General features: G+C 56.6%; 2 protein-coding genes across 2 annotated transcripts; one reads left to right on the forward strand and one right to left on the reverse strand.

Annotated features, from left to right (window-relative positions):
• Positions 14,279–19,094, reverse strand: NOC4L (nucleolar complex associated 4 homolog). The gene is made up of 15 exons (XM_001928616.7): positions 18,905–19,094; positions 18,461–18,581; positions 17,855–17,961; positions 17,503–17,610; positions 17,199–17,348; positions 17,017–17,116; positions 16,896–16,930; positions 16,581–16,631; positions 16,372–16,483; positions 16,202–16,262; positions 15,945–16,055; positions 15,612–15,772; positions 15,448–15,530; positions 15,083–15,196; positions 14,279–14,994 (listed from the first exon to the last, which is right to left on the reverse strand). The coding sequence occupies exons 1-15, from the start codon at positions 19,019–19,021 to the stop codon at positions 14,875–14,877; spliced, it is 1,551 nt and encodes a 516-aa protein (XP_001928651.1). The 5' UTR covers positions 19,022–19,094; the 3' UTR covers positions 14,279–14,874.
• Positions 19,119–26,286, forward strand: DDX51 (DEAD-box helicase 51). Its single transcript, XM_021072707.1, has 15 exons — positions 19,119–19,481; positions 19,592–19,731; positions 21,532–21,682; positions 21,997–22,142; positions 22,225–22,296; positions 22,376–22,482; positions 22,591–22,699; positions 22,770–22,915; positions 23,059–23,257; positions 23,337–23,452; positions 23,534–23,650; positions 24,167–24,268; positions 24,383–24,446; positions 24,547–24,681; positions 24,859–26,286. The coding sequence occupies exons 1-15, from the start codon at positions 19,166–19,168 to the stop codon at positions 24,883–24,885; spliced, it is 1,947 nt and encodes a 648-aa protein (XP_020928366.1). The 5' UTR covers positions 19,119–19,165; the 3' UTR covers positions 24,886–26,286.

Here is a 27,283-nt window from a genome sequence, read left to right on the forward strand (position 1 = left end):
GAAAAGGCAACAGAAGATAGCAAAGCAAGTTCCTTTAGTTTCTGCTTTCCTAAGTTCAGACTTCCTTTTTTCTAGCAAATCCCTTTTGTACAAAACTCTAATTATCCTCCAGTCATTTGTTTGTGGGACAATGGAAGTGTCCTTGCCATGGAGAAAAGAGACCCACTTTGGGAGAGTGGATAGTTAAGAATCACATTCAGCTGTGAGAAATGGGGAAGCTGAAAAAACAGTGCCTTACACAGATTAGGGGTTTTATTTTTCTCATATACCTACCCCCTGGGGAAGCATTTCCAAGACTCAAGGAGATCAGAAGCAAGTGTGTCCAATTCCCTTATCCTTTCCTGGTGGTCTCAGGAGGGCTGCTGCCACTCCAGCCATCATGTACACATTCTAGGCAACAGATAGGAAAGGAAGGAGGGAGGAAGCAGTGGTCTCTATCAGAAAGACTTTTCCAGAAGTTGTGGGGAAAACTTCTATTTTTGTCTCATGGACAGATCTGTTTCACACGCCCACCCCTAGCTGCAAGAGAGTCTGAAAAGTTTGTTGGTTCAATAGTTGAGAAAAGAGTGCTGGGTAAGCCGATCTACAGCAAGGCCCCATACCAGTGGTTCCAAGGGGCCAGGAAGTAGATCCTGCTGCCATGGCGGTTTCTGGATTGTGGTAAGTGCCCCCACACCAACCACCAGGGGAGCCAGGCTACATTCCAGGAATAGAGAGTGCAGGAGAGGCCCACAGGCCCCCCCCCCAACATAAGCAGAGGAGGTGGCCCCAGACACCGCAGGCAGTGGAAGGCTCTTGTCCTGACCTCTACCCTCAGCAGGGCTGGACAGTTGTGCTGTAGCCACCAGGAGACAAATGAGGTCTTCCTGGGGATCTGAAGGGGGTCTTGGCTGCTGCTACAAAGAGTGACCCAGGGCAACTCTCACTCACTGCTGCTATTTCTCAAGATTGGGACATAGAGTCTTAGAAACTTCCAGGAGGAGCTGGGAAGGCTGAGGCTCTCATGGGTTTGCAGCCTCTCCAGCAGGTGGCCCAGCTGCATCCAGTAAGCTCACCACAGCTGCCCTGAGGGTCTCTGCCTCACCCCTGCGTGCATCCATCCCCACTGCCCATCCCCTTCTTCCCGTGCCAGCAGCCACCTCCATGCAGGGTACCCTGTGCCCTGGCAAATGCACAATGGCTTACATCACTAGCTCCTCCTTCGTATCAGGCAAGAAGGTATTTGACCCTACGAGGTCAAACCAGGATGGTCAGGGCGCTTATTCACATGCTAAAATAGGTTGACTCCTCTCAGGTTTCCATATAATGAGGGTCTTCTCCTTCGGAATGTCATTCTCCCCTTAAATTCCTGTCCTTGGTCCTAAGGACCTAGCTGAACTTGAAGGCCAGCCTCATTTTAATTTTTTTATCTTTGTATTTTATTTTGTCGCTAGGGCCACACCTGTGGCATATGGAAGTTCCCAGGCTAGGCATGGAATTGGAGCTGCAGCTGCCGGCCTGCACCACAACCACAGCAACGCCAGATCCTTAACCCACTGAGCAAGGCCAGGGATCAAACCCGCGTCCATGGATACTAGTCAGGTCCTTCACTCACTGAGCCAGACCTTAGAGTTTTAGTTACTTGTAACCACAAGTCACTCCCAGCATCAGCTGGAGGAGGGTGAGCTCAGGAGACTGCACAGCCTCTCAGAGGACTTGGGGAGGGGGGCCTGCACTGGCCACCCAGGACCTCCAGAGGGCGCCTCATGAGGGGGTGGTGTTCATGGGAACACAGCAGGCCTGGTCTTACCAGAGGCGGAGCGCTGCTTCCTGCCTCCTCCCTGGGGGCCTCTGTGGCTCTATCATACCCTGATTACTCCCTGCTCAGGGTCTGTGCTCCCGCCAACCTCCTTAGGCAGCCCTTTTCATGGTCCAGTCTAACCCCCTGGCTGCCCTGAACCACCCCTGCCTAAGCCCACCACCTCCCCATCCCAGCGCCTCCCTAGTGCCCCTTGTCTGGTGTTTCTAGATGGTGTATCACTCTCTGTCTCCGTGGGAACGTAGCCCCGTTGGGACTCCTGTACTCAGGGAAGATATTCCCAGTGTGACAACAGAGCTGGTTCTAGGACCAGAGCCCCTCTCCTCTTGGTCCAGGTACATCCTCCAAAGAGCTGGGGACACCTAGGGTTGGCAAACACCAGCTCTGCCCAGAGACTCTACTTCTCAGCTCTGAAAGGACCTGCCAGTTAACGTGGAGAGAGAGGTTGTGAGGCGGGGAGGGGCTGGAGCCAAGGGTTTCACCGCAACCCAGATCAAAAGCCCTCCCAACCTCAGATGAGGTGGCAGCAGTCCCTTTTCGGAGGATGCTGGGGAGGAACAGCCATCGATCGCCTGGTCCGACCGGCTGGCAGTTATTTGCTCATCAGCTCTTCAGTTCTGTCAAGTAAATTGCATTTCTCATAATTCTGCCATCAACTGCGGGAGCACTTTGTAGTCTGATAGGGGGAGCAAAGAATTTTCCCAGAGCAGAGAAACCTGAGAAAATAAATGCATAATTAAGAATTCCCGTAACCGTCAAGAAGGCTAATTCATGTCGCTGTTCATAGTGCAGGAAGATGGTTTAAATGTGCAAACATGGGAGCCCCCTGGAGGTTCAGCGGGTTAAGGATCTGGCGTTGTCACTGCTGTGTCTCAGGTCGCTGCTGTGGCGCAGGTTGGATCCCTGGCCTGGGAACTTTCGCAAACCGTGGGCACAGCCCAAAAAAAGTGCAAATACGGAAAATCAGCCCCTATGTCCAATCAACTGAGCGAGGCCATGGCAAACAGATGCTCTGACGCCCAAGACAGGAAGAAGCCATGTTTCTACCCCGTAGAGCATCCTAGCAGTGCAGCTTGGAGGTCGGAAAATGCTGAGGGCCTGGAGGGCTACAGGCCAGAAGGCAGGCCACCCAGGGCAGAGACCAGCACCTGGAGCCTTCAGAACAGAAAGAACACCCAGCACTTTAGCGCTGAGTGAGCTCCTGAAACCCAGACCCAAATCACCCAGCGGTCCACCCCCACCCCCCAGAAAATGCATATGCCTCATGTCCATGACCTGTGTGGCACATGGCCTGGCACGGGCTTCTCACAGGAGCCTGTTGGGTCCACAACTGTTAGAGGAACCCCACAGGTGAGCCGTGCCTCTCTCTGACCCAGAGACTCAGCCTGAGAGCAGAGGCCACACCCTCTACCTGTTCTGGGAGTCTCCTGGCTGTGAGTGGGAGCTGAGAACACACAGAGCCTGGGCAGAGTCATGGTCCTGGTACATCAGCCTGAGAACCACACGAAGCATTTGCTCTGAACATCTAATCCTCCCTGTGCCCCCAACCCAGAGAAAGACGCCCCACCTTAGTTCAGGACCCCAGGGAGCCACCCTACAGAAATCCAGTCTCGCTCAGGGCGCTCTCCTCACCGAGAAAGAAGGTTCAAGGCTCAACGTGGTCTGTTTCCACCTCCCTGTACCCCTTCCTCATGCCCCTCCAGCCCCTCCAGCCCCTCCAGCTACTCAGGCCTCTGAGTGTCCTTGCAGCAGAGCTCCCCACCCCTCCTGGCTTTGCTCAGACGCCCCCTCCCAGTGAGGCCAGCCCACACATTGTTTAAAGCAGCTGGTGGCTCAGGAGGTTAAGGATCAGGCATTGTCACTGCTGGGTTCTGGCGGCTGCTGTGGCCAGGGTTTGATCCCTGGCCCTGGAACTTCTGCATGCCAAAGGCATGGCCATAAATAACTAAATAAGCAACATCACTGCCCCAGCTCTCCCTCCCTTCACTGCCTTCTAGAACACTAAACATTTTGTTTATTTGCCATCTGTCCCTGGATTAGAATACAACTCCAGGAGGGCAGGGACCTTAGCCTTCATGTCCTCTGCTGCCCCCACTGCGCTCCTCCTATAGTGCCTCAGTGCACAGTGGTACCAGTAGGAGATTTGAATGAATAATTGGATCTATGAATGAATGAATGAATGAATGATTTTAAAGGGTGAGGGCAATCATCTCACTTCCCACCTGTCCTCCCCCAGCCTCCCCCCACAGTCCAAGAAAAGCCCTTGAACCCCCAGCTCCATGCTCACGAGTGGTCTCTATAACCCCAAATGCAGCTCCAGTTCCAGATCACCACGAGCCAGTTCCCACCGTGGGCATCCACCTTCCTGGAGGAATCATGGCCACCTCGGCCCCACTCTGGGTCCAGTCACCCCAGAAAGTGATCCCCAACTGTACCAGAAAGGGCTTCCATCCAAGATTCTCCGGCCAGGCTTCTGACAGCTTTGCCTGCCAAGGACACCAGGAGTGTTTTATGAAAAAGTGTTAAATTGCATTTTTCGGGAGTTCCCCATTGTGGCTTAGCAGGTTAAGAACCCGACTAGTATCCACAAGGACATGGGTTTGATCCCTGGCCTTGCTCAGTGGGTTAAGGATCAGGCCTTGACATGAGCTGGGTTGTAGGTCGCAGACGCACCTCATATCCAGTGTTGCTGTGGCTGTGGCTGTGGCGTAGGCCAGCAGCAGCAGCTCAGATTCAATCCTTAGCCTGGGAACTTCCATATGCCACAGGTGTAGTCCTGAAAAAGAAAAAAGAACAACTGTATTTTTCAGCCTAACAGCTAAATCAGTGGGAACACAATTTCCTGGTCAGGAGGAATCTTAAGGCTGATCCGTCAGGTCAGGCAGAAACGCCAGGTGACATTCTGCTGACAAGCTTAAGAGCCTCCTGGGGACCAGATGGTTGCCAGAGTCAGGGAGTGGGCATTGTCCTTCGAGTGGGGACAGGGCGCCCTCTGATCCTGGCTGGAAGGAGAGTGGTTTTTTTTGGGTTTTGCTTTTTTTTTTTTTTTTTTTTTCCGTCCTTTCTAGGGACACCCCCGTGGCATATGGATGTTCCCAGGCTAGGGATCAAATTGGAGCTGTAGCCACTGGCCTACGCCAGAGCCACAGCAACGCAGGATCTGAGCCGCATCTGCGATCTACACCACAGCTCATGGCAACGCTGGATCCTTAACCCACTGAGCAAGGCCAGGGATGGAACCCACAACCTCATGGTTCCTAGTCGGATTCGTTAACCACGGCACCATGACGGGATCTCCCAAGGAGAGTGTTTTATGAAGGGGGAAGAGGAGGACCCTGGGCGGGCATAGCCACAAGCTCCCATCCCATCAACTGTGGAAAGAGGTCTGCGCTCGTGGTCACCAACGGCCTGCCTCCCGCTGATGGGCAGGCTTTGCTCTGGGCTCCGTGTGGTTGGGCCGAGTGTCCCCGCCCAGCCCTGCGTCCCTTTCTTTCAGCTGGTGAATCCTGTGCTCTGACTCTTGCTCCCAGTGCACCCATGGCCTGAGAACTGCCACACAGCCTGTGGCAGGGGCTTTTCTGCCCTGGTTTAAGGGGGGCTGAGCCATCACACAATGAGCAGGAAGCCAGGACCCACCCCCTACACACACACACACACACACACACACACACACACACACACACACACACACACACACACACACACCCTCCCCGTCATACCTCCTCCCCCAGTCCATGCCAACCACAAGTCCACACCAGGGATGCCTGAGCCATGTGGCAAGGCTCTCAAGGGTTGGGGCAGAGCATGAAAACAGTGGCCGGCCCAGCCCTGAGAATGCTGATCCCCCGGAGACCAGCCTGACCTCGCCCTCTCCACATCGGTTCATGGGGCTTGGTGTAGCCAGGCCTCTACTGCCTGTGGGATAACCGACAGTGGAACCCCAACACTAGGAGCTGTGCCAGTCATCCACTCTGGGTGGTAAGTGTGATAAAGATCTTATGGCCGGGTTTAGACCACACTCACTCAGAAATTGCTTAACTTTGGGCTCTAGGAATGTATTGATCAATACAGAAACCCTCTACACACTGATAAAGGGAAATTTTGACTCAGAACTTAGAAAAAACACAGGGTCTGGCTTCAGGCATGGCTTGATATAGGGGCTGCACAGTTTCAATGGTGTGCCCAAGATTGCTGAGAGTACCTGGTTATGCACTTTTGTCCTAGTGTCTTAAGAAGGTCCTGTGCAGTAACAACTAAGCGTGCTCAAAGTGAGAGCGGCCCTTGACCAGCTCTTAGGAGGTGACCTCCAGGTCCTGGGTCCTGCCTTCTCAGTGTCTATTTGCCTGGGGGTCTTGGGCCATGTGGTATCAGCTTGATTTCTGGGGGCTGGAGATAGATCAGTCATGTCAGTGGTCAGCCACATCTAATGGCCAAGCTCCAGTAAAAACCCTCCACCCCCAGGCTCAGGTGAGCCCCCTGGTTGGCAAGACACAAAACTGTTACATGTCACTGCTGGGAGCGTTCAGGGCTGGGATGGGACAATTGGAGCTCATGGCTTGTCTCTCCTGGAGGTGGCCCCATGGTCTGCTTTTCCTGTTGCCGCTTTTAGTCTTCCTTTCACTGCAATATATCATGAGTTTATCGGCTTCACTGAGCAATGTTGAGTCCTTCTAGAAAATTGTTGAAACTGAGAGTAGTCTTGGGATGCCTAAGTTGCAGAATCAAAGCATTTTCACATGAATTCTTAGGAGGGCAGAGGGTCTGGTTTCAGGAACAGCTGGATCCAGAAGCATGAATGAACCATCACGTTCCCACCCCCTCCCATGCACTGCCTCTATTCTGCCCTGTGTCCCACCTGAGCCCTGAGCACTGAAAAGGCTCCCTTTGCTCACAGTGGGTAGAACACAGCCTTGGGTGGTGGGGGGCAGGGACATCCCTGTCCTCCCACATCTCCCACCCCAGGTGCTCTGCTTGGCCCTGTGGGGCAGGGATGGGTTTTATGGTCCTCAAGAGGCTACAGTCTAGGGCTTAGTACCAAGGGGGTCCTGGGGGTGGAGCTCAGCTGCTGCTCATACATGTGATCTCTCCAGGGGTCCACCCTTGACAGGATGGGTGTAGCCAGCCCCTGGCCACCTGTTCATCAGAGACAGGATATAGTCAAACTCTGGAGGCCTTGTTGCTTGTGAGAGCAGCCTCGGGAACAACTCCTGGCTCTGTGAGGGGTGCCGCCACCCTCTGAGTCTCTGGGGTGGCATCTTCTCAGGGATCCACCGGGTGCTGGACGGGCTTGGGGACCAGCCGCTGTGGTTCAGTTCTGCACTGCATCCATTTTTGTGAGTGAATCACTGGCATTTAAACTCAGAAGAGGGAGTTCCTGTCGTGGCGCAGTGGTTAACGAATCCGACTAGGAACCATGAGGTTGCGGGTTCGGTCCCTGCCCTTGCTCAGTGGGTTAACGATCCGGTGTTGCCGTGAGCTGTGGTGTAGGTTGCAGACACGGCTCGGATCCTGCGTTGCTGTGGCTCTGGCGTAGGCCGGTGGCTATGGCTCCGATTCGACCCCTAGGCTGGGAAACCTCCACATGCCGCAGGGGCGGCCCAAGAAATAGCAAAAAAAAGACAAAAAAAATTAAAAAATAAACTCAGAAGAGGAGTTCCTGGTGGTGCAGTGGGTTCAGGATCCAGCATTCCACTGCTGTGGCTCAGGTTTGATCTCTGGCCTGGGATCTTCTGCATGCCCCAGGCATGGCGGAAAGAAAAAAATGCTTAAACTCTGGGGCGGGGGAGTTTAACTCACATGTGTGGAGGTAGAGGAAGTGTGATGGTGGAGCAGCAAAGAACCCGGACTCCCAGCCAGGCTCACCCTGCACGGGCCAGGCCACCCCACCAGGCGACCGCTGGCTCTGGGGCACTGGGGTCTTCCGCAGCAGCCACCCACCTCCACCCCAAGACCCCCGCCAGCTGCAGGAACACTGCCTTAACACCCCTGCCCAATCAAGAAAGCTTTCAGGAGAAGGGAATTTAAAGGCATCTCAGCGCCTCCCACTGGCCAAGAGGTGAATTTGCCAGGCCCCCCCCCCCCCTCCCCGGGCCTCCGCCCCCGTCCCCCGCCGCCTTCCCAGGGCTGGATGGGGGCCGCCAAGTGGGCAGCCACACAGAGGTGACGGCAGGGAGTCAGAGGGAGGAGGACAAGCAGAGGGAAACAGATACAGAGAGAGACAGAAAGATGACTGAGCAGGAGAGAAAAACAGAGACCGAGCCGACAGAGCCAGACCCTGGCTCAGCTGTCCCCGAAGCTGTTGAATTTACAGTCAAAACAGCTGAGGAGAGTCCAGACGTGATAAACAGCAAATTCAGGGATGATCTCCGGTTCTTCTCTGAAAAATGAATAACCAGCCCCATCACCCAACCGAGGGGGAACTGGAGAGAGGGATTTCCTAGGAGCCGCTTCGGAGACCAAGACCCCGCCAGCAGACCGCCCCTCCCCCCATCCTGGGCATGTGCACAGGGGCGGGGGAGGTGGCATCGGCCCGGGGAGGGCATGGATTAACCCTGCTGACCTCCTAACTTCCCATTTCCAGCCACCGAGGGCGATTACCACCAAGGCCTGGAAGACGGCCCTGCCGTTATTGAATTTTAAATGAAGCCCAAATTGACTGCGGAGGCAGGGGAAATATTTCATAACACAGTGATTTTTCCTCAGAGTGCAGTTGCTCCATCCAATAAAACGAACTGGCTCTGGAAGCAGGCAGGTGCGGGGCAGCCCAGAGGACCCTGCTCCTGGTCGCGACCAAGGCGCTGGCCACGCCCACCCTCCCTGCCCCACCCACCAACCCCCTCCCCCCGGAAGCACCCTGGACCCTGCTTGCACCACCTTGGCCGCCTGCCCTCCTGTCTTGGACCCAGGGCTGCCCAGCTTCCCCTTGACCCAGCGGTTAGTGACCCAGGAGAGAGTGATGGAGAGACGGGGTACCTTTGTCTTTCGTGATGAATCTCAGAAGCTCAACATCCATGCCGTCACCTCCACCGGGTGCTCTTGGTGACTTGGTTCTACCCTGGTCCAAGGCTGCTCTGGCATGAATGCAGGAGGCACGGATCAATGGGGCCACCTGGAGGCTGGCATCTCATCCAGGAAAGGCTGCAGTGTAGACAAGGACAGCAGTGACCTCGTGGGAGCTGGGGTCTGTGGCAATCATGGTCATGGATGTTGACAGCAAGGAGCCGGCTTGCTCAGCCAGCCACACTCAGCATCCATGGGTGTGTAAGGAAACTTCTACAATCAAAGGGGTGGAACAATGGTTTCCTTACACCCACTGATTCTGTGAGTCAGGATTAGACAGGTCACAGCAGGGCTAGCCAGGCTGCCTCCACTCCACAAGACGGGGGCCTTGGCTAGGAAGGTGACACTGTGTCTGAGCGCTAGAATCATCCACACGCTTGTACACCCAGGCACCCACCAAGGACACACACCCCCACTTCCCATTCCCAGAATGTGGCCCCATCTATCCCGATCACCGTGGCCACTCTGGCAGGCCCAGAGCTCTGAAGATCTGGAGGTGAGACCTGATGCCGTGACCTAGCCCCTTTCCTTCATTATTTCTTTCTCTTCTGTCCACAGTTTTCATTCTCTTCCCCAGCTCAACCTGAACGGCACAGGATGGGCCAGCACTTCTGCCCCTCCTCAAACACCAGCCACGCAGACTTACCCAACGGCCCTGTCAGCAACGCCCATCAGGCCTCAGTGACGGGCTTTGCAGTGGCCACTGCTCACCCCCCAGGGCCAGACCCCAGGTCTTGGTGATGGCAGAGGGGGGCCCCATAGAGCCCTCCCCAGCTGGGTCTTGGGGCACAGTGCTGGGATTTCAGGGTACCCTAGGTGTCCCTGCGGACAATGCCCAGGGTCGAGGGGAGGGAGGGGGAGCTGGGCTTAGAGGAGGAGGCAAAGATAGCATTTCATCTCCTGGAGGCAGCCGTGCCTCCCCCACCTAGCCCACCTGCCACGTGCATCCTAACCCCAGGAACCTGGGCAAGTGTTACTTTACAGGGCAAAAGAGGCTCTGCAGGAGAGGAGTTCCCATTGTGTCTCAGTGGGTTAAGAACCCCCCTAGGATCCATAAGGATGCTGGTTTGATCCCTGGCCTCACTCAGTGGGTTAAGGATCCAGCATTGCCGTGGGCTCTGGTGTAGGTCACAGACATGGCTCTAATCTGGTGTTTCTGTGGTGTAGGCCGGCAGCTGCAGCCCCAATTCAACTGCTGCCTGGAACTTTCATATGCTGCAGGTGCGGCCCTAAAAAGACCAAAAAAAAAAAAAAAAAAAAAAAGGCTTTGCATGTGAGATTAAGTTAAGGGTCTTGAGAAGTGGAGACTGTCCCGTGTGACTGTAGGCCCAGGGTCATCATAAGGACCTTTACAAGAAGGAGGCAGGAGGAGTCTTGAGGTCAGCAGCAGACATGACAATGGAAGCAGGGTCGGGGCTTCAAGATGAGGAAGGGATCCCAGAACACGGCACCTTTAGAAGCTGGAAATGGCAGGGAGCTGTTCTCCCTAGAGCCCCAGAGGAACGAGCCAGCCCACACCTCAAGTTCACCCAGCAAGACATGGGAGGGATTCCTGACCTCCAGATAATGAGATAATAAACATGTGTCAGAGTTCCCACTGTGGTGCAGTGGGTTAAGAATCTGACTGTGGCAGCTCAGGCTGCTGTGTGGTGCAGGTTAGATGGCCAGCTCAGAGCAGTGGATTAAAGGATCCAGCGTGGCCACAGCTGCAGCTCAGATTCAATCCCTGGCCCAAGAACCATGTGCCATGGGCGCAGCCATAAAAAAATAAAATAAAATAAATGTGTGTCACTCCAAGCCTTTAATTTCCTACAGCAACCACAGGAAACTGATACCATCTTCCCAGCAGCAGGGCCTCTCCAGGGAGGTCCCCCTGCTCCCTGCCACTGGAGCTGCTGTCCCTGGAGAGATCCAGCCCCACGCCTCCCTCCCCCTTAGGGCCTCAGGCTCACTCGTCACTTCTGTGGAGGTGCCCAAGAGCCACTTGAAATCTAATCAACCACAGCCTAAGGAAACTTTTTCGATGTCCAGGGTCTAGGAAGTCAGTGGAACCGGACCTCAACTAGATTTCTTTTTCTTTCTTTCTTTCTTTCTTTTTTTTTTTCTTTTCAGGGCTCCACCTGTAGCAGATGCAATTTCCCAGACAAGGAGTTTCTTCGTTAATTCCCCTTGCCACACCCCATGGGGATACCTGTTCTTCTTTTTCTTCGCTTTGCTTCTTAGCGCCACACTTGTGGCATATGGAAGTTCCAGTGGCAATGAGGGAGCCGAGCTGAGTCTGCAACCTGCACCACAGCTCACAGCAATACCAGATCCTTAACTCACTGAGCAAGGCCAGGGATCAAACCCACATCCTCATGGATACTAGTCAGGTTCTTAACCCTCCGAGCCACAACAGCAACTCCTCAGCACATCTGTCTGTATGTCTTTAAGCCTCCAACAATGTCAGTGGTCCCAGCCTCTTCTGACCTCTGACAGACCCCACTCACAAGCTCCATTTCTCTTGCTCCAACCCCAGAACAGCCCAGTGTCTGCCCTGGCTTCGGCTACTGGCTGGCACAGACTGCAGGGGAGCCCAGCCTCAAGAGCAGAGCAGAGGCCAGCTGTTCCCCCTACACCCTGCACAAGCTGCAGGTTCGTGAGCAAAATCCATGCTCTTGAAGTTTCACACCACTAAGTTTTAGAGTCACTTTTCATGCAACTGCAGCACCTGGAGGGGCTATGCAATGTTCCTGAGTGCAGAGTGGGGCCAAGCTCGTAGGCACTGAGGCTGAGACCACACCTGCTGCTGCTGTGATCAGGGGGTGAGGCCCTGGGGCGGCTTCAGTTAATGAATGATCCCCCACGGTGGGGGGTGAATCAGTGCCATGGGGGTGGGGGGCAGCTGCCCCCAGCCCAGCTGAAAAGGAAACTCGACGGGCCTCTGACATTCCATTTTCTGCAGCTCATTTGCTAACTGCCAGTTGAACGCTTGAGCATGCTTATGGCAGGAGTGTTCTCCACATCTTGTCGTCGGCTGTCCTCCTTAGTCACTGTGACTTAATTGCCTGCCAGCCCCATTCATCTCCTGGGAGACACAGAAAGACAGGCGGAGGGTGGCTCTGTGGCGGGGGCCCTGGGTGCATGGACGGTGTCCAGGGTGCACAGAGGGGGCCCAGGGAAGGCTGGCCTCCACGGCTGAGCTGGCCCTCCCCCCGCACCAATACCTTTTTCTTTTTTTGTGTGTGGCATGTGGAAGTTTCCAGACTGGGGGTCAAATCAGAGCTGCAGCTGCCAGTCTACACCACAGCCACAGCCACGTGGGATCCGAACTGCACCTGTGACCTACACCACAGCTCACAGCAATGCCGGATCCTTAACCCAAGTGAGGCCAGGGATCGAACCCACCTCATAGATCCTAGTCAGGTTCATTACCACTGAGCCAGGACGGGAACTCCCCTCCAAGCTTTTCTGAAGCTCTAACCCAAAGGCCCTAGAGCCCACATCATGCAGAGGGCCAGGGGTGGGGGGGGGTGCTTAAGGAATCAGGAATGGCTCATTGGGTCTCACTGGAGAGAGGCAAGACCTTGGGATGTGCAGGAAATGGCCACATACCCACGTTTCTGCAGCAGGATGAGAATTCTGTTTCAAGATTTCCTTCTGCATATGGCAGAAGTGGGATCTCTGTCGCTTGTCCCCTCCCCGCTGGGTTGGGGGGTGTCAGGCTGGGAAAAGAGGAGCAGTACATGACACGGAGGTGACTATGGTGACAGAGCTGAGGGGCTGACGGGGAGGGGAGGCTGCCCAGAGATTGGCAGCTGCTGCCGGGAACCACTGTCACCCCATGCCGGGACAGAGGCAGTGGCCAGGCCAACCCGGACTCAATCACACAAGAAGGACTTGGTGGCTCCCTGTCCTCGCTGGCACCCTGAGGGGACCATCCCCGCCCCACCTGGAGACCACGCAGGAGGTCTCCCTTTTCTGTGAGGCTCCCACCGGCCCTGCTGCTTCCGGGACCCTGGGTGGTCCGCTCTGGATACTCCACCCAAGCTTCTACCACCCTTTCTTCTTTGGAGGTGCCTCCTGCCCTGCTCCAACCAACCTGGGGGCCCTCATCATGGGGAGGGGGTCCTGCCTCTCCTACAGCTTGGGAGGAGCAGGGGCCTCCAATGTCAAGCACACTCATTCCCCTGAGAACACCCCCACCCTGACTCCAACTATGTCTGAGGTCTCTGAGACCCCCCCTCCCCCAAGAACTCTGTTCTCAGGGTCACGGCTCACTGGAAGGGACCCACCCAGGAGATCCCCAAACACGAGCTTCCAGTGTCCTCCCCATGGGCTGTGGACAGAGCTGACTCCCTGGACCCGACGACATGTGAGAGCACACACCAGGTGCTGCCAGCCAGAAGCTCCCCGCCTTGGTGTCCAGTCTTGGTTTTGTCTTTTTTTCTTTTTTTTTTTGCTTTATTGGGGTAGGATCCAAGCCTTGTCTGCAACCTAGCAACCTGCATCACAGCTTGTGGCAGCGGTAGATCCTTAACCCACTGAGTAAGGTCAGGGATCACAACCCTCATCCTCATGGATAATAGTTGGGTTTGTAACCCACTGAGCCACAAGAGGAACTCCCTCAACTAAATTTTTAAAACTTAGTATATATCTCAAATATCAACTGCAAAAATACTTATACCAAAGAGATATAAAGTATCATCATGTACCTGAATTTTTTAAAAGTTTTAAAAACCCTGACTCAAGCTAGGAAATGTCTCCAGCACCATAAATGAAACATCCATGTAAGTAGGCGGACGGAGGGCTTCAGGCAGGTGTACCCATCCCTCTTGCAGCGAGAGTGGTGTGGGGGTCACACTGGGATTAGGTGGCTCCAGGAGAGCAAGGCAGAGCAGCAATAAAGCTCAGCCTGGAGCTGAGGAAACAGTGGCCCCCTGATCCGTAGGAGGCCGTGCTGAGCACCTGTGAGCCTTCGACCTCTCACAGGGCCCAGTGATGAGAATGTAGGTGCCTAGAAGGGATGTTCACGTGTCTAAAGAGAAGGAGAGAGTTCCCATTGCGGTTTAGCAGTAATGAACCCAACTAGTATCCATGATGATGTGTTCGATCCCTGGCCCCGCTCAGTGGGTGTTGCCATAAGCTGTGGTGAAGGTTCCAAAATCGGCTCAGATCCTGCGTTGCTGTGGCTGTGGTGTAGACGGGCAGTTACAACTCTGATTTGACCCCTAGCCTAAGAACTTCAATATGCTGCAGGTGCAGCCCTAAAAAGAGGGGGAAAAAAATACAATAAAGAAAGCAGACAGACACCAAAGCTGGGAATGGCAGTCACAGCAGGGAAAGGAGGGTGGTTTACAGGCAGTGGGAACCATGCACCTCCCCACTCCTGCCCCCTGAGTTCTTAGAGTCGTATCACTCTTGTAATTTACAAACAATAAATAAACTGGAGCAGAATTTTAATTAGGCAAGAGACAGCTGGCTTCCACTCCCTGGTCCAAGGGAGCTGTGGGTGAAACAGCCAGCAGCAGGTGACGGAACCCAGAAAGTCCAGCTCCATCCACGGCCTGGCTGCATGCAGGCCACTGAGGCCCAGCACAGCTTGCTGGTGAATGTTCCTGGTCAGTCCTACAAGAGCCCCAGGACCTCATACTAACTTGGGGAAGTGGGTATCGTGGGAGGAGCCCCAGGCACCTGAGGCCAGATCCCGTAAAGCCACTTCCACGAGGTTTGATGGAGAAAACTGACACGCGCTGAGGCACAATAGGTGTTGGCCACCGTCCTGGGCTCCACGACACTCGTGCACAAGGCATACATGACACTGTCTTTAAGAAGCTAACTCCACCCCAAAGACAGACAGCACTCAGACCACGCCAGCTCATGCAGCACAGGGTCGCAGAGGAGACCCAGGGCAGGTGCTGCTTCTTTGGCAGGAAGGGCTGGGGAAAAGGACCTGTGCCTCCCTGGACCCCCGCCCACCAGCCCACCCAAGCAGCTCTCCTCCCAAACCATCCATCCAGGGGAGCAAGGGCTCCGGGTCAGCTCAGCGTGAAGTGTTGGGCACAGAGGTCATCCCGCCGGCCCAAGAGGCCCTGGGCCGGGATGAACTCCAGAGGCACCGACTCAGGCCCCTTCTTCTTCAGGTCCCTCTCGAAGATCTGCAAAAAAAATATGGACAGGCGGTCAAAGACTCCTTGCTGTGTGGACCCCATACTCTGGCCCCCCGGCCCTGCCCCGAGCCCTCACCTCAAAGGCAGTGAGCTCCAGGAGTGGCGCGATGCTGGCCTCAGGCACAGACAGTGCCTGGTTGATGACGCTGGCAGCCTTGGACACCTCAGGGTGGTAATGCTGCTGGAGAGCCTGGAGGGGCACGTGGGATGTCACTGCCCCCTCCTCAGGCAAAGTGAACATCCCACTGCCTCGGCAGCCCATGGGGGGAGGGCAGAGGGGCAGAGGCTCCCCAGGCAGCTAAGTGACAGGGCGAGATCAGGTCCGTGGGGACCTGGTGGAGCTGCTGGCAGGGGCTAGAGGAAGGAGGAGCTTGGTGTCTTAAAGGCCATCACGTAGGAGGGGTGGGTGGCTGAGGGGGAGCACCCAGGACCCCCCCTCACCTGCAGCTCCCACAGGGAGCTCTCCAGGGCTCTGCTCTGGGCAGGATCCTCCTCTTCAGGGTCATAGGGGTCAGCATCCAGCTCTAGGAACAAGACCAGACTGCTCTGCCACCTGCCCACACATGCTAGCTCTGGGCCCATCACCTGGGCTCCGGCACACTCACCAGGGCCCCTTGGGCGGTGCACAAGGACGCGGCAGGCTGGGTGTCTGCGCAGCAAGTTGCAGATAAAGGGCAGGACCATGAGCAGGGCCTCGGGGGGCGCCGTCAGGGCCAGGCGGGCCAGACGCTTGGCAAAGGCCGCCACCAAGTAGGCGGGCAGGTGGCTGGGCGAGACAGTGGGTATGAGGCCCAGCTGACCCCCACCACCAGCCCCCAGCCCCCTTCCTGGCCTAAGGCTGCAGCCCCAAGGGGACGGGTGGGGCACTGGGGGTCCCACTGCTCCAAGCCAGACCAGGTGTCCCTTGTGTTGCCCACCCTGCTGTTGGGAGCACTCACGAGGACGACAGGAAGAGGTCAGCCAGGTGGAAGAAACGGGCCCGATACTTGACATGGAAGACAGATGGGTCAAGGAGGCTGTAGAGCTTCCGGTAGAAGTCAGGGTACTCCCTGAGAGCACGGGGTGAGTAATGGGCATGGGTGGGGCAGGGGCAGGGAGAGAACTGATCAGGGACCCTGGCCTGGGGCAGGATGAACAGGCAGAGCCAAGAGGCCCACATCCCCCACCCCCGCCCCCCACCTCAGGTGATACTCACAGGTTGTGTTTATGAATCAGGATGAACAGCCCATTCAAGGCTAAGAGGCTGATAGCTCCACCTGCAGACAGACACGCAGCCTTGGAGCCCCAGCCTGATTTGCACCGCCACCCTGGAGAGCCATGTGCAGGGCCCCCTGGTCTCCGCCCTGTGGGCCGCCACCTGCTCACCAATGTCATAGGCACGGGTGAGGAAGTCGATCATGAGGGTGGGCTGCGCCAGATGCGGCAGGATAGAGTCGTGCATGATCACCAGCACCTTCTTACAAATGCGCAGGGGCAGCTGCAGGAAGCAGCAGATCAGGGTGCAGCTGGCCCCACTCCCAGAAGCAGGCAGCCAGAGCCCAGACCTGAGGCCACCCCCCCCACCATCACCCTACCTGGTGTTTGAGGAAGCCAAGCCACATCACCTGGAAGGCTTTCCTGTGCTCCTACAGGGCAGGGATCAGGGTTTTAGGGGTCAAGGCTGCACACGCTGTCCCCGCCCTCCCCCCACCCCTATCCCACCCCACCCTCCTCCTGCCTTCTGTAAGTAGGAAGCACAACCTAGAAAATCCCACCAAAAACAAACCTCCCTCATGACCTCGCTCTGCACCAGAGATCTGGGCAAGCTGCCTCTGACCTCCCATGACCTCGGTCCAAGTCAAGGCCAGAGGGTTCCCAGGGAGACCTCCCACCCATCCAGGGCATCTCACCTTCAGGTGGACGACCTTCCACTTGTCTGAGAGCCCTGCAAGGAAGGCATGAGGTTAGCCAAATGTGCAGCAAGGCCAGGCCCGTGTCTGCCTCTGTCCCTCCCCTGCCCTGGATGCTCACCTGCGTGCTTGATGTAGAAGCTGGAGAGGTCACTCTCCTGGCGTGGCAGGCTCACGGAGGACAGCAGTGTGAAGGCATTGTTCCAGAAAGTGAGGGGCACCTGCCGGAGGCCTGGCCTGAGCATCTGGACACTGCGTGCCCACTGCCCACCCCTCCCCTGACAAGGGGCTGGGCTGGCTCACCTCAGGGCGCCCGTCAGTGACTCGGGCCACAGTGTCTGAGGCTGCCTGCATTGTGTGGTAGCGGATGTCGTCATGTTCCAGGTACTCCCGGAACTGGGAGAGGAGCAGGGAGTGGTCCTCCTCCAGAGAGAGCAGACCTTCCACCACCAACTGGATTTGGAAGGTGAGGGGCAGTTAGCGTCTCTCCCACTCCAGCATGGGCAACCCAGGGACAGAGTACAAAGCAGAGTTGGGGGGGCACCAGAATGCCCCCCCCCAAGAGACTGCCCCAGGAGACCTCTGAGCCCACAGCCTCGGCCCTTACCTTGAAGAGCTGGCGAGGGAACAAATAGTTGCCTTCCCACTTGGGCTTTTCCAGCGGGTGCGCACCCTCCAGCTGCACCAACTTCATGAGCGTGCTAAGTGCCAGCTCCTGAGAGGACAATGATAAAGGGATCGTGCTGCCCCCACCACACATCAGGCCTGAATGCCCCTGCCCATAACACTCCTATGAGAGTCAAGAAACAGAATGAACCCACAACCCCAGCAAACCAGCCAAAGAAACAGAGCCTCCTTGCCTAGACAGGCACTTGCAGCCACAGCTCTAGGCCTCTGCTGTGTGGAGAGCCTGGGGGTTGGGGTGCAGAGACCAGGCAAGGCCTACAACCCAGACTCACCTTGACCTGAAAGGAGGGATAGGCCAAGAGCTCCCCCAGGCGGTTGCAGCAGCTGTGGTAGCGGTGCCGCATCCACACTTTGTACTTGCGAGTGGCCCCCTGAGATCCTGCAAGCAGGGCAGGGTGGTCAGCCCACACTGACGCCCACGCACACCAGGCTGGGCCCGGCTCCCCCCTCCCACTGCCCCCTCCTCAGCCCAACCAGGGAACAAATACAGACAGTCACCATGGCTCCAGACCTGGGGCGGGACGAGTACATTCCCTCGAGAAGGGAGGTCCTGCTAAGGATAGGGTCCTCTTTTTTGCCCCAAAAGCCAGCAATCCCAAGAACTGAGACGTGTAAACCTAGCTCTCTGTGGCGTTAATGACCAATGCTCTGCAATGCCAAATCCCACAAGTGGCACAAAACGAGATAAAAAGTCATACCTTGCTCGACCTTTACTTAAAACTGGCTCCAGGGTCTGCATTACAGACCTCTCCCCTCAAGCAGAATCTGCTGATCCCACCAACCTGCATATCCTGTGGTACTGTTTTGGTTGGGCTCAACCCATGCTAGTAAGGTCTGCCTCCAACCCTGCCAGAAACCAGGTTCTCCTGGACACTCACCTGCCATGACCATCTCCTCAGAGGGCAGCTGGCCCACAAACAGCTCTCCGCGGGCCAGCAGAGCCCCGAAAAGTCGGCTGCATGCGTGCACCGCTTCTTGTATCTCCTCCTGGTCCTCAGACTGCAGGGAAGATGCTGGTTGCAGGGTGCCCAGCCAGGAACTGTGGTCCCTGCCCCCTATCCCGTTCAGGACCCCAGCCCCAGTGCACCCCACCTTTGATTCTGGCGTGACCCTCCCAACTCGCCTCTGCCCACCTTCCGACCAGACCTTCCAACATGAAGACCGGGCGAGGCGGGAGAGTATTTGCAATTATCTGCCTGTCGGCATTATCTGCCCTCATCCGAACCTCAGCCCCACCTCGTCCGAGCCCAAGGAGGCCCCCTTTCTAAGCCTCCAAATCCAGGACCCGGCCGCGACCCTCGCCACACCCTAAGTGCCCCCACCTGCAGCACTGCCAGGATGTCGAACACGGCATTGGCCTCGCCGCGGCTCGCCAGCACCGCCTCCACCAGGCGGCCCAGCGCCCGGCGCGCGCCCTCGGGGCCGGCTTCCAATTCCATGCTGCAGCCCCACGCGGAAGACACTCGCTCGCCTCTCTGCTGCCCGGCGCGCCATCGACGTCATCGCTGGTGCCCGCTGACATCACTGCTCCGCCCCTGCCGTCATCTGAGCGCGCCGGGCCCGAGCGGAACGCGGCGGCAGGCATGGCGCTTTTCCATGTCGCCCGTTACGGGGGCTTAGAGGAGGCCGGGGAGGAGGCTGAGGCGGATGGCCGGGCGCGGGCGCTGCTGGAGCGGCTGCGGCGCCGGGCCCGAGAGCGGCAGCTGCAGAAGCAGCAGCCGCAGCAGGAGCCACCGCAACAGGAGCCTGCGGAGGAGGCCCCGCAGACCGCACAGGCCGCGGGGAAGCGGCGGCGGCGGCCGCGCAGAACACGGAGACGCGAGGGCGGCGGGACTCCGGGGAACCCGCAAATGCTGCCCGGCAAGCGGCGGAAAACGGACAGCGAGAACGCGGGCGCAGGTGGGGACGCGCGGGGCAGGGTAGAGCAGGGCGAGGGTCGGGGGGTGCGGCCTGGGATTCGCAGCTGCGTGGGGCTGACGCATCGCCGCGGCTCCGCTTCTCCCGCTTAGAAAGCAAAGAGCGGGAGCCGGAGGACGAAAGCGTCGGCGCGGAAGACGCGGGGCCACCAGAGGGATCCCCGGAAGAGGCCCCTGGGCCCTCAGCCCACGCCCTGGTGCTCGGGGGCTTCGGGAGAAGCAGGACGCCAAAGGTGAGCGACCCGGGGGTGGGAGGCAGCAGGGCTGGGGCGGCCGTCGTTAATGCAGGTAGTGTTCGTGGAAAGGCACGTTGAAAACCGTGATTGTATCTAGTGGGTGTTTGATTTGCGTTCAGTGAATGAAAGCTTGGCTTCCAGTTTTGCGGTATCCATTAGTAATCTGAATCCCGTGCAAACTCAGCAGTTTCTCTTCAATTACAAGGTTTTTACAAGGTTTTTCCTTTTTTCTAAACTGTCATGTCCTATTGCTGTTGTCACAGAGGTTTTCCTAAACAGCTTTGCTTACTTGGGGTGCACGTTTAAGGAACTTCCACTGTGCTCAGCAATTTAGCAAAGAAAACGGGAGATTCTACCCCCATTCTTCCAGGTTCCTGAGCTAATTGTAGGTTTATTTTAGCGTAAGAAATTTCAGTAAACCAATAGGTGAGCTTGACAGGCTCCATGAAGAATAAGAAAGGTTTAGCAGGAGTTCTTGTCATGGCTCGGTGGTAATGAACCTGATTAGCATCCATGAGGATGCCGGTTCGATCCCTGGCTTCACTCAGTGGGTTAAGGATCCTGCGTGGCTGTGGCATAGGCTGGCAGCTACTGCTCCAATTTCACCCCTAGCCTGGAAACTTCCATATGCTCTGGTTATAGCTCTAAAAAAAAACAAACAGGAATTCCCGTTGCGGTTCAGGGGAAATGAATTTGATTAGCACCCATGAAGACACAGATTTGATCCCTGGGCTTGCTCTATGGGTTAAGGATCCAGCGTTGTCTTGGGCTGTGGTGTAGGTCACAGATGCGGCTCAGATCCTGCATTGCTGTGGCTGTGGTATAGGCTGGCTCCGATTTGACCCCTCGCCTGGGAATTTCCATATGCTGCTGATGTAGCCTGAAAAAAAAGTAAATAAATAAAAGTGAGATAAAAAACAAAGATTTATTTTGGGAGTTCCTGTTGTGGCTTGGAGGTTAAGAACCCAACTAGTATCCATGAGGATGTGGTCTTAAAGAAAAAAGAAAATTTTGGCAGGGTGGCTATGGGGAGGGCCACTTTGATCCTTAGGGATCAGCCTGGTTAAGTAAGGAAAGTGTGTGCCAGGCCAGGTTGGGGCAAAGACTGTGAGGTAGTTATGATTTGTGTTTGTAAGAACAGAGGAGTTTGTATGGCTGGGGCATAGCTAGTGTTAGGAAACGAAGCTGCAGGCAGGAGAGTGCCAGGTGACAGAGGGCCTTGTAGGTGTGCCTCAGGATTTAGATATTATAGGTTAAAAGATTATTTTCTCGGTGGTTTGGTTCAGGGAGTAGCACCTGTTGGTGTGAATTTTCCCATTTTTTTAAAGGCTAAGTAGAGGGAGTTCCCATCGTGGCAGAGCAGAAACAAATCTGACTAGGAACCATGAGGTTGCCAGTTTGATCCCTGGCCTCGCTCAGTGGGTTGGGGATCCGGCATTGCCGTGAGCTGTGGTGAAGTTCACAGACTCGGCTCGTATCCCATGTTGCTGTGGCTGTGGTATAGATCTGCAGCTGCAGCTCTAACTAGACCCATAGCCTGGGAACCTCCATATGCTGTGGGTGCGGCCCTAGAAAAAGCAAAAATAAAATAAATAAATAAATAAAGGCTAAGTGGAGAGTGCGTTGTGGGGGTCAAGGAGTAGGCGTTGGCAGAAGTTAGAAGATTTGGGCCGGCTTGTTTATTGCAGCTTTTTCAGCCTAAGTGTTTTGACGTTGGCTTCTAGGGCCTCTCTCTCCTGGCCTGAGTACCCTCTGGAGTGTTTATCTGGCTTCTTTCTTTCCCGTCCTTTGTGATAGGTCCAGCCTTTCCTGCCCGTGTGGTTAGCTCAACCAAGCTGTGTTGGAAAGAATGTCACCGAAGGCCAGGTGCCTATCGAGGACATCCCTGAAGTGCACCCAGACCTTCAGAAGAAGTTGCATGCACAGGGCATCTCGTCCTACTTTCCAGGTGCCCCAGCCCTGGGCAGCTGGATGGGTGGCTGGAGGGTAGGAGCGGTTTCTACACAGACCATCTTCACTCCGAGTCATGCAAGGCCATTACTTGACAGCTGCTGATGTAGGAAGCCCCTGCTCAGGTCCAGTGTCAAGTGTGGTCTTGGTCTCAGGGTCTTTGGCCTCTTGATGGAACTAGAGGCTCTGGAGCTGACCTTGAGTGAGAACAGCCTGGAGGTCCCAGGTTGGGAAGAGACTGGCCTTGGTGCCTGTGCTGATTCCGGGTGTCTGTGCCCAGATATGACTTGCCTCTTGCCCTTCTTTGTCCAGTACAGGCAGCAGTGATTCCTGCTCTCCTGGAAAGCACAGCCTGCGGGTTTCTGGTGAGCAGAGGTGGCTACCGGCCTAGTGACCTCTGTGTTTCGGCCCCCACGGGCAGTGGGAAGACTTTGGCCTTTGTCATCCCTGTGGTGCAGGTGAGTGAAACCCCCGCCCCGAAGCGAGTTTGGCAGCCTGGGAGCAACCCTGCCAACACAGGTGACTGTCCTTCCACCATAGGCCCTGCTACATCGAGCTGTGTGCCAGGTTCGCGCCCTGGTTGTGCTGCCAACCAAGGAGCTGGCCCAGCAGGTACGTGGGCCCCATACCCAGAGGTCTTTGTTCCTGCAACATGGGGCCTCTGGTCATGTGATTGATGATCCTTCTCCAGGTGAGCAAAGTGTTCAACGTCTACACAGATGCCACTCCTCTGCGGGTTGCCCTGGTCACTGGGCAGAAGTCACTGGCCAAGGAGCAGGAGAGCCTCGTGCAGAAGACGTAAGTCCTGCTGGGCTGTGACTCCCTGGGGAGGTGGCCCGCTCTGCAGGGTCCCCGAGTGGGAGGGGTCAGTGCAGAGGCCCTGCTGAGCCATACTCCACTCCACAGACCACATGGCTTTCGCTGCCTGGCTGACATTGTGGTAGCCACCCCTGGCCGCCTGGTGGACCACGTTGACCAGACCCCAGGGTTCAGCCTCCAGCACCTCCGCTTCCTGGTAGGTCACCTGTGGAGAGGGAGGCCCGGGCCCAGAGCCAGGGCTGACCTTGGCTTCCTGCCTCCTGCAGATCATCGATGAAGCTGATCGGATGATCGACAGCATGCACCAGTCCTGGCTGCCGCGGGTGATGGCGGCAGCCTTCCCAGGCGAGGGTACCAAGGGTCCCTTAGCTCTGCTGCAGAGAACACAGCTCCAGGCTGTGACAGCTGCCAGGTACCTGGTCCTGAGCTCCGTACTTCTCTGCGTCCAGGGGAGCTGCCCTGAGCCATCCCTTCCCCTGTCCCCCACTCTGAGACACACTCCCCCGGGGCTGGGGTGGGCTCTGGCTGCTTTCCCAGTACCCTTCTCTCTTTCAGCATCTCCTGTCCCCAGATGCCACTGCAGAAACTACTCTTTTCAGCCACTCTCACCCAGAACCCTGAAAAGCTGCAGCAGCTCGGCCTCTACCAGCCCCGGCTCTTTTCTACAGGGTCAGCACCTGGGGGCCCCAGAGACCCTGACGTTGATGAGGACAGGGACTCAGGTGGGAAGTACACCTTCCCCGCAGGGCTCACGGTAAGCAGGGTGTGTGGAGGTGGGGAGGGGGCACAGCCAGGCACGCAGGCCCTGGCCAACCCCATGCCATCCCCCACAGCATCACTACATACCCTGTAGCCTCCGCTTGAAGCCGTTAGTCATTCTGCACCTGATCCTGGAAATGAACTTCTCCAGGGTCCTCTGTTTCACCAACTCCCGTGAGAACTCCCACAGGTGAGACCTGGCTGCACTGGGTCAGGGCAGGGCTGGAGGTGGTTCTGGCCCTGGCCCACCAGCTCTGCTTCTCCCACCCAGGCTGTTCCTGCTGGTTCAGGCTTTCGGGGGTGTGACTGTGGCTGAGTTCTCCTCCCGCTATGGGCCTGGTCAGAGGAAGACAATCTTGAAGCAGTTTGAACAGGGGAAGATTCAGCTGTGAGTACCCAGAAAGACAGGCTGGGGTCCTGCTGAGGGGCAGGGTGCTCACTCCAGGTGCCAGCCTGGATTCCTGAAGGGCACCTCAGCAGAAATTCACCTCCCAGGGAGTTCCCGTCGTGGCGCTGTGGTTAATGAATCCGACTAGGAACCATGAGGTTGCGGGTTCGGTCCCTGCCCTTGCTCAGTGGGTTAAGGATCCGGCGTTGCCATGAGCTGTGGTGTAGGTTGCAGACATGGCTCGGATCCCGTGTGGCTGGGACTGTGGCATAGGCCAGTGGCTTCAGCTCCAATTGGACCCCTAGCCTGGGAACCTCCGTGTGCCCTGGGTGTGGCCCTAAAAAGATAAAAAGACCAAAAATTAAAATTTAAAAATATAAAAAAATTTTAAAAGGGGGAAAGAAGAGGAATTCACCTCCCAGCTACATGGTAGTTGTCCCCAGTGGGGTGGGGGTGGGGGCAGGGGTGCCTGCTTTTGGCCTTGGGCAGGGCCCACAGACCCTTGTGTCCCGCCAGCCTCATCAGCACAGACGCCACAGCCCGCGGCATCGATGTGCAGGGCGTGCAGCTGGTGCTGAACTACGACGCCCCCCAATACCTGCGGACCTATGTGCACCGGTGAGGGACTGGCCCCTGGTCTGGGTAGGGGTGGCCTGGTATGAAACTGTGGTTCCCTCAGAGCCCTGAGGGTCTGGAGGCCACCACCCTGGAGGCAGCTGTGCTGGGTTTCAGGGTTGGAAGAACCGCCCGTGCTGGGAAAAGCGGACAGGCCTTCACGCTGCTTCTCAAAGTGCAGGTTAGTCTGCGTGGGTCTCAGTGGGAGGCCAGGCTGGGCCTCTGTGTGGGGTCGCTGGGAGAGGCCAGGAACCTCTTCCTCACACCCTTGTGTCCTCTAGGAGAGGAGGTTCCTGCGGATGCTGGAGGAGGGCGGGGTGCCCGGGCTGGAGCGGCATGATACCCCCAGTGAGCTGTTGCAGCCGCTGGTCCCACGATATGAGGCTGCCTTGTCCCAGCTGGAGAGGGCCGTCAAGGTAAGGGACTGTGGTGGGGAATCTCTTGGGGTAACCCACTCTGGGGGGGGGGGGCGTGCCAAGGCCAGGACTCTGCTTCCTGAGCCAGTGCCGGGCATCTCCTCCCTTGAGGTTGGGGGGCAGGGTGGTGAGGGGAGGGTGGCCCCATCTGTTTCACTCCCACCCATGCCCCTGCAGGAAGAGCGGAGGCAGAAGGAGGCCTAGGCCAGGGCTCAGGACAGACCAGCAAGGGGCCTGGTTGCCTCTGGGATATTATTCATCTTCTTTCTGGAAACATCCTGCATACTGGCAGCTGGACATGTGACTAAAGACAGGGACGCCTTAGACAAAAGGGCCTTCATCCCAAGCACCATGATGCCTCAGGCCGGGACCCTGGACATGAGGTACTTTTTTGGCCCCACCAGACCCACTGGGGGAGCTCAAGCTCAAGACTGAGGAGCATGCAGAGGTCAGCCTCCAGTTGGGCAGTCCTTCTGGAAACAGGGCTTTAGCAAAACTGTTTACGCTGACTCAGAGCTGACACGATGGCACCTGTCGTGTTCAGCTGACAGTAAGGGTCAGCCTGAGGTGGCTAGGAACTCAGCTCTTATAACAACCATCCTACCTCTGAAAGGGGTCCCTGAGTCCCTCGCCTTTGGAGTGAACCACCAGCTACTCTGTAGCCAACCCAGGAAGGAGCCATTCCCTACGAGTCGTCACAGAAACCAGAGGGGACACTGACACTTTTCTTCATGGTCATCGCATGTGACACGAAGGTACAGACGGCCGCCTTCGGAGAGCTGACTGCTGTGTGTGCGATAGCCTCGTTTCTGAAACTTGTGCTGACAGTAAAGCAAGCTCAAAAAAACAGGACTAAGCTGTGGCTCCTCACCTCTGCCTGAAGGTGTTGGCAGGGTAACGACCAGACACATGCGTCATCCATGTGCTCACGGGATGGAGGGGCCGCTTACAGGAGAGCATGTGGGCTGTAGATTGTGCTCTGTGTACACAGCCTGCCCTCGGTTCTGTACAGGCCACTCATGGCTCGCTGAGTACATGCCAGGACTAAGGCCTGGGACGCGGAGGGACACGCAGGAGCAGGGCAACCGCGGCTTCCCCGTGTCCACGCAGCCTCAAACCAGGCCTGTCAGGTCCAGCCCTAAGCTTCTGGGTGTGCACATGGAGCTGAGCACAGCCCCCAGCCTCGTCCTTTCTGACATTGGGATGTGTCACCATCACAGGGCTCACCTTCCTCAGCCGGGCCTGCTGCTGACTCAGGGCCTCCCCAGTGGCCAGAGCCTGCCGGGGACCCAGTGTTGACAGGGAGGCCGTGGTCACCACCTGCAGCTGCATCGCTTTCTGCAGGACTGCCTGGGCCACTGGAAGCACCTGACCCGCTGTTGTCCAGCTGTGGCCAGAAACAGTGTATCAGAGGGACGCGGTTACAGAAAGCTTGGCACCCTGCTCATCTTCCTGAGGGGCTGGAAGCAGTGTGTGCAAGTGGGGACTGCAGCCACTCTGAGTCACTTGTCATTAAGCCTCAGTGTTGGATGAATCCGGTTTATTAAAAAGCAGTGCCCAGAATTACCCAAATCCTGCTTGTGGTCAATAAACAGCCCCCACTGACTGGGCCCAGTGTTTGGTCACAGAACAAGAGGTTGACTGGAATCAACTTCCAGAGGGTAGTACGTGGAGCACCATTTGTAACTGGCAAAGGTCGTGAAACCAGCAGTCTTTTAATAGTCTGGGAATTGTCCTGAGGGCAGACAGCAAGTGGAGATTCATTTCTCTAAGAAAATTCAGACAACAACCCCAACCCCATGTTTGAACCCTGCCCCAGCCAGCGAGGCACGTGCTCCCCCTTGGTGAGCTCAGCCAGGGGCACGGTGGCCACAAGCCATCAGGAGGGGCTCAGTGTCATCGATTGCTAGAGGTGTCAAACATAGGGACATACCCCTCCTGCAGAGGAGGTGTGAGCTGGGACAGTGCAGATGTGGCCTGAAATGTGGGCATGTGGCCCCTCATGCACTGGCACTGCTGGTGGGTGTGAAATGGGTTAGCTGTGTGGCTGCCCTGTGACCCCACGGCCCCACACCTGGCACATGCCAAGGAGAGTGAAAGCGTGTCCACAGCACAGCATTCATGACAGTGGAGACAGCCCAGGTGTCTCACCTGATGAACAGGTAATGACACATGGGGGAGTGGGGCGTACAGTGGAATAGAAGGGAATGCAAAGGTGTCGAGGGAGCAGGGCTGCAGGCTGGTAGTACAGGCTTTCTTTGGGGACAAGGAAAAGATCTAAAATTGCAAGAATGAGTTTGGTGTATGAATTACTTCTCAAAGCATTTGTTTAAAAAAGGGAGTTTGGGAGTTCCCGTCGTGGCGCAGTGGTTAACGAATCCGACTAGGAACCATGAGGTCGCGGGTTTGGTCCCTGCCCTTGCTCTGTGGGTTAACGATCCGGTGTTGCCGTGAGCTGTGGTGTAGGTTGCACACTCGGCTCAGATCCCGCGTTGCTGTGGCTCTGGCGTAGGCCGGTGGCTACAGCTCCGATTCGACCTCTAGCCTGGGAACCTCCATATGCCACGGAAGCGGCCCAAGAGATAGCAACAACAACAACAAC

This window comes from Sus scrofa, chromosome 14 (assembly GCF_000003025.6).
Source record: "Sus scrofa isolate TJ Tabasco breed Duroc chromosome 14, Sscrofa11.1, whole genome shotgun sequence".
In the NCBI taxonomy this organism is placed as follows: Eukaryota; Metazoa; Chordata; class Mammalia; order Artiodactyla; family Suidae; genus Sus; species Sus scrofa.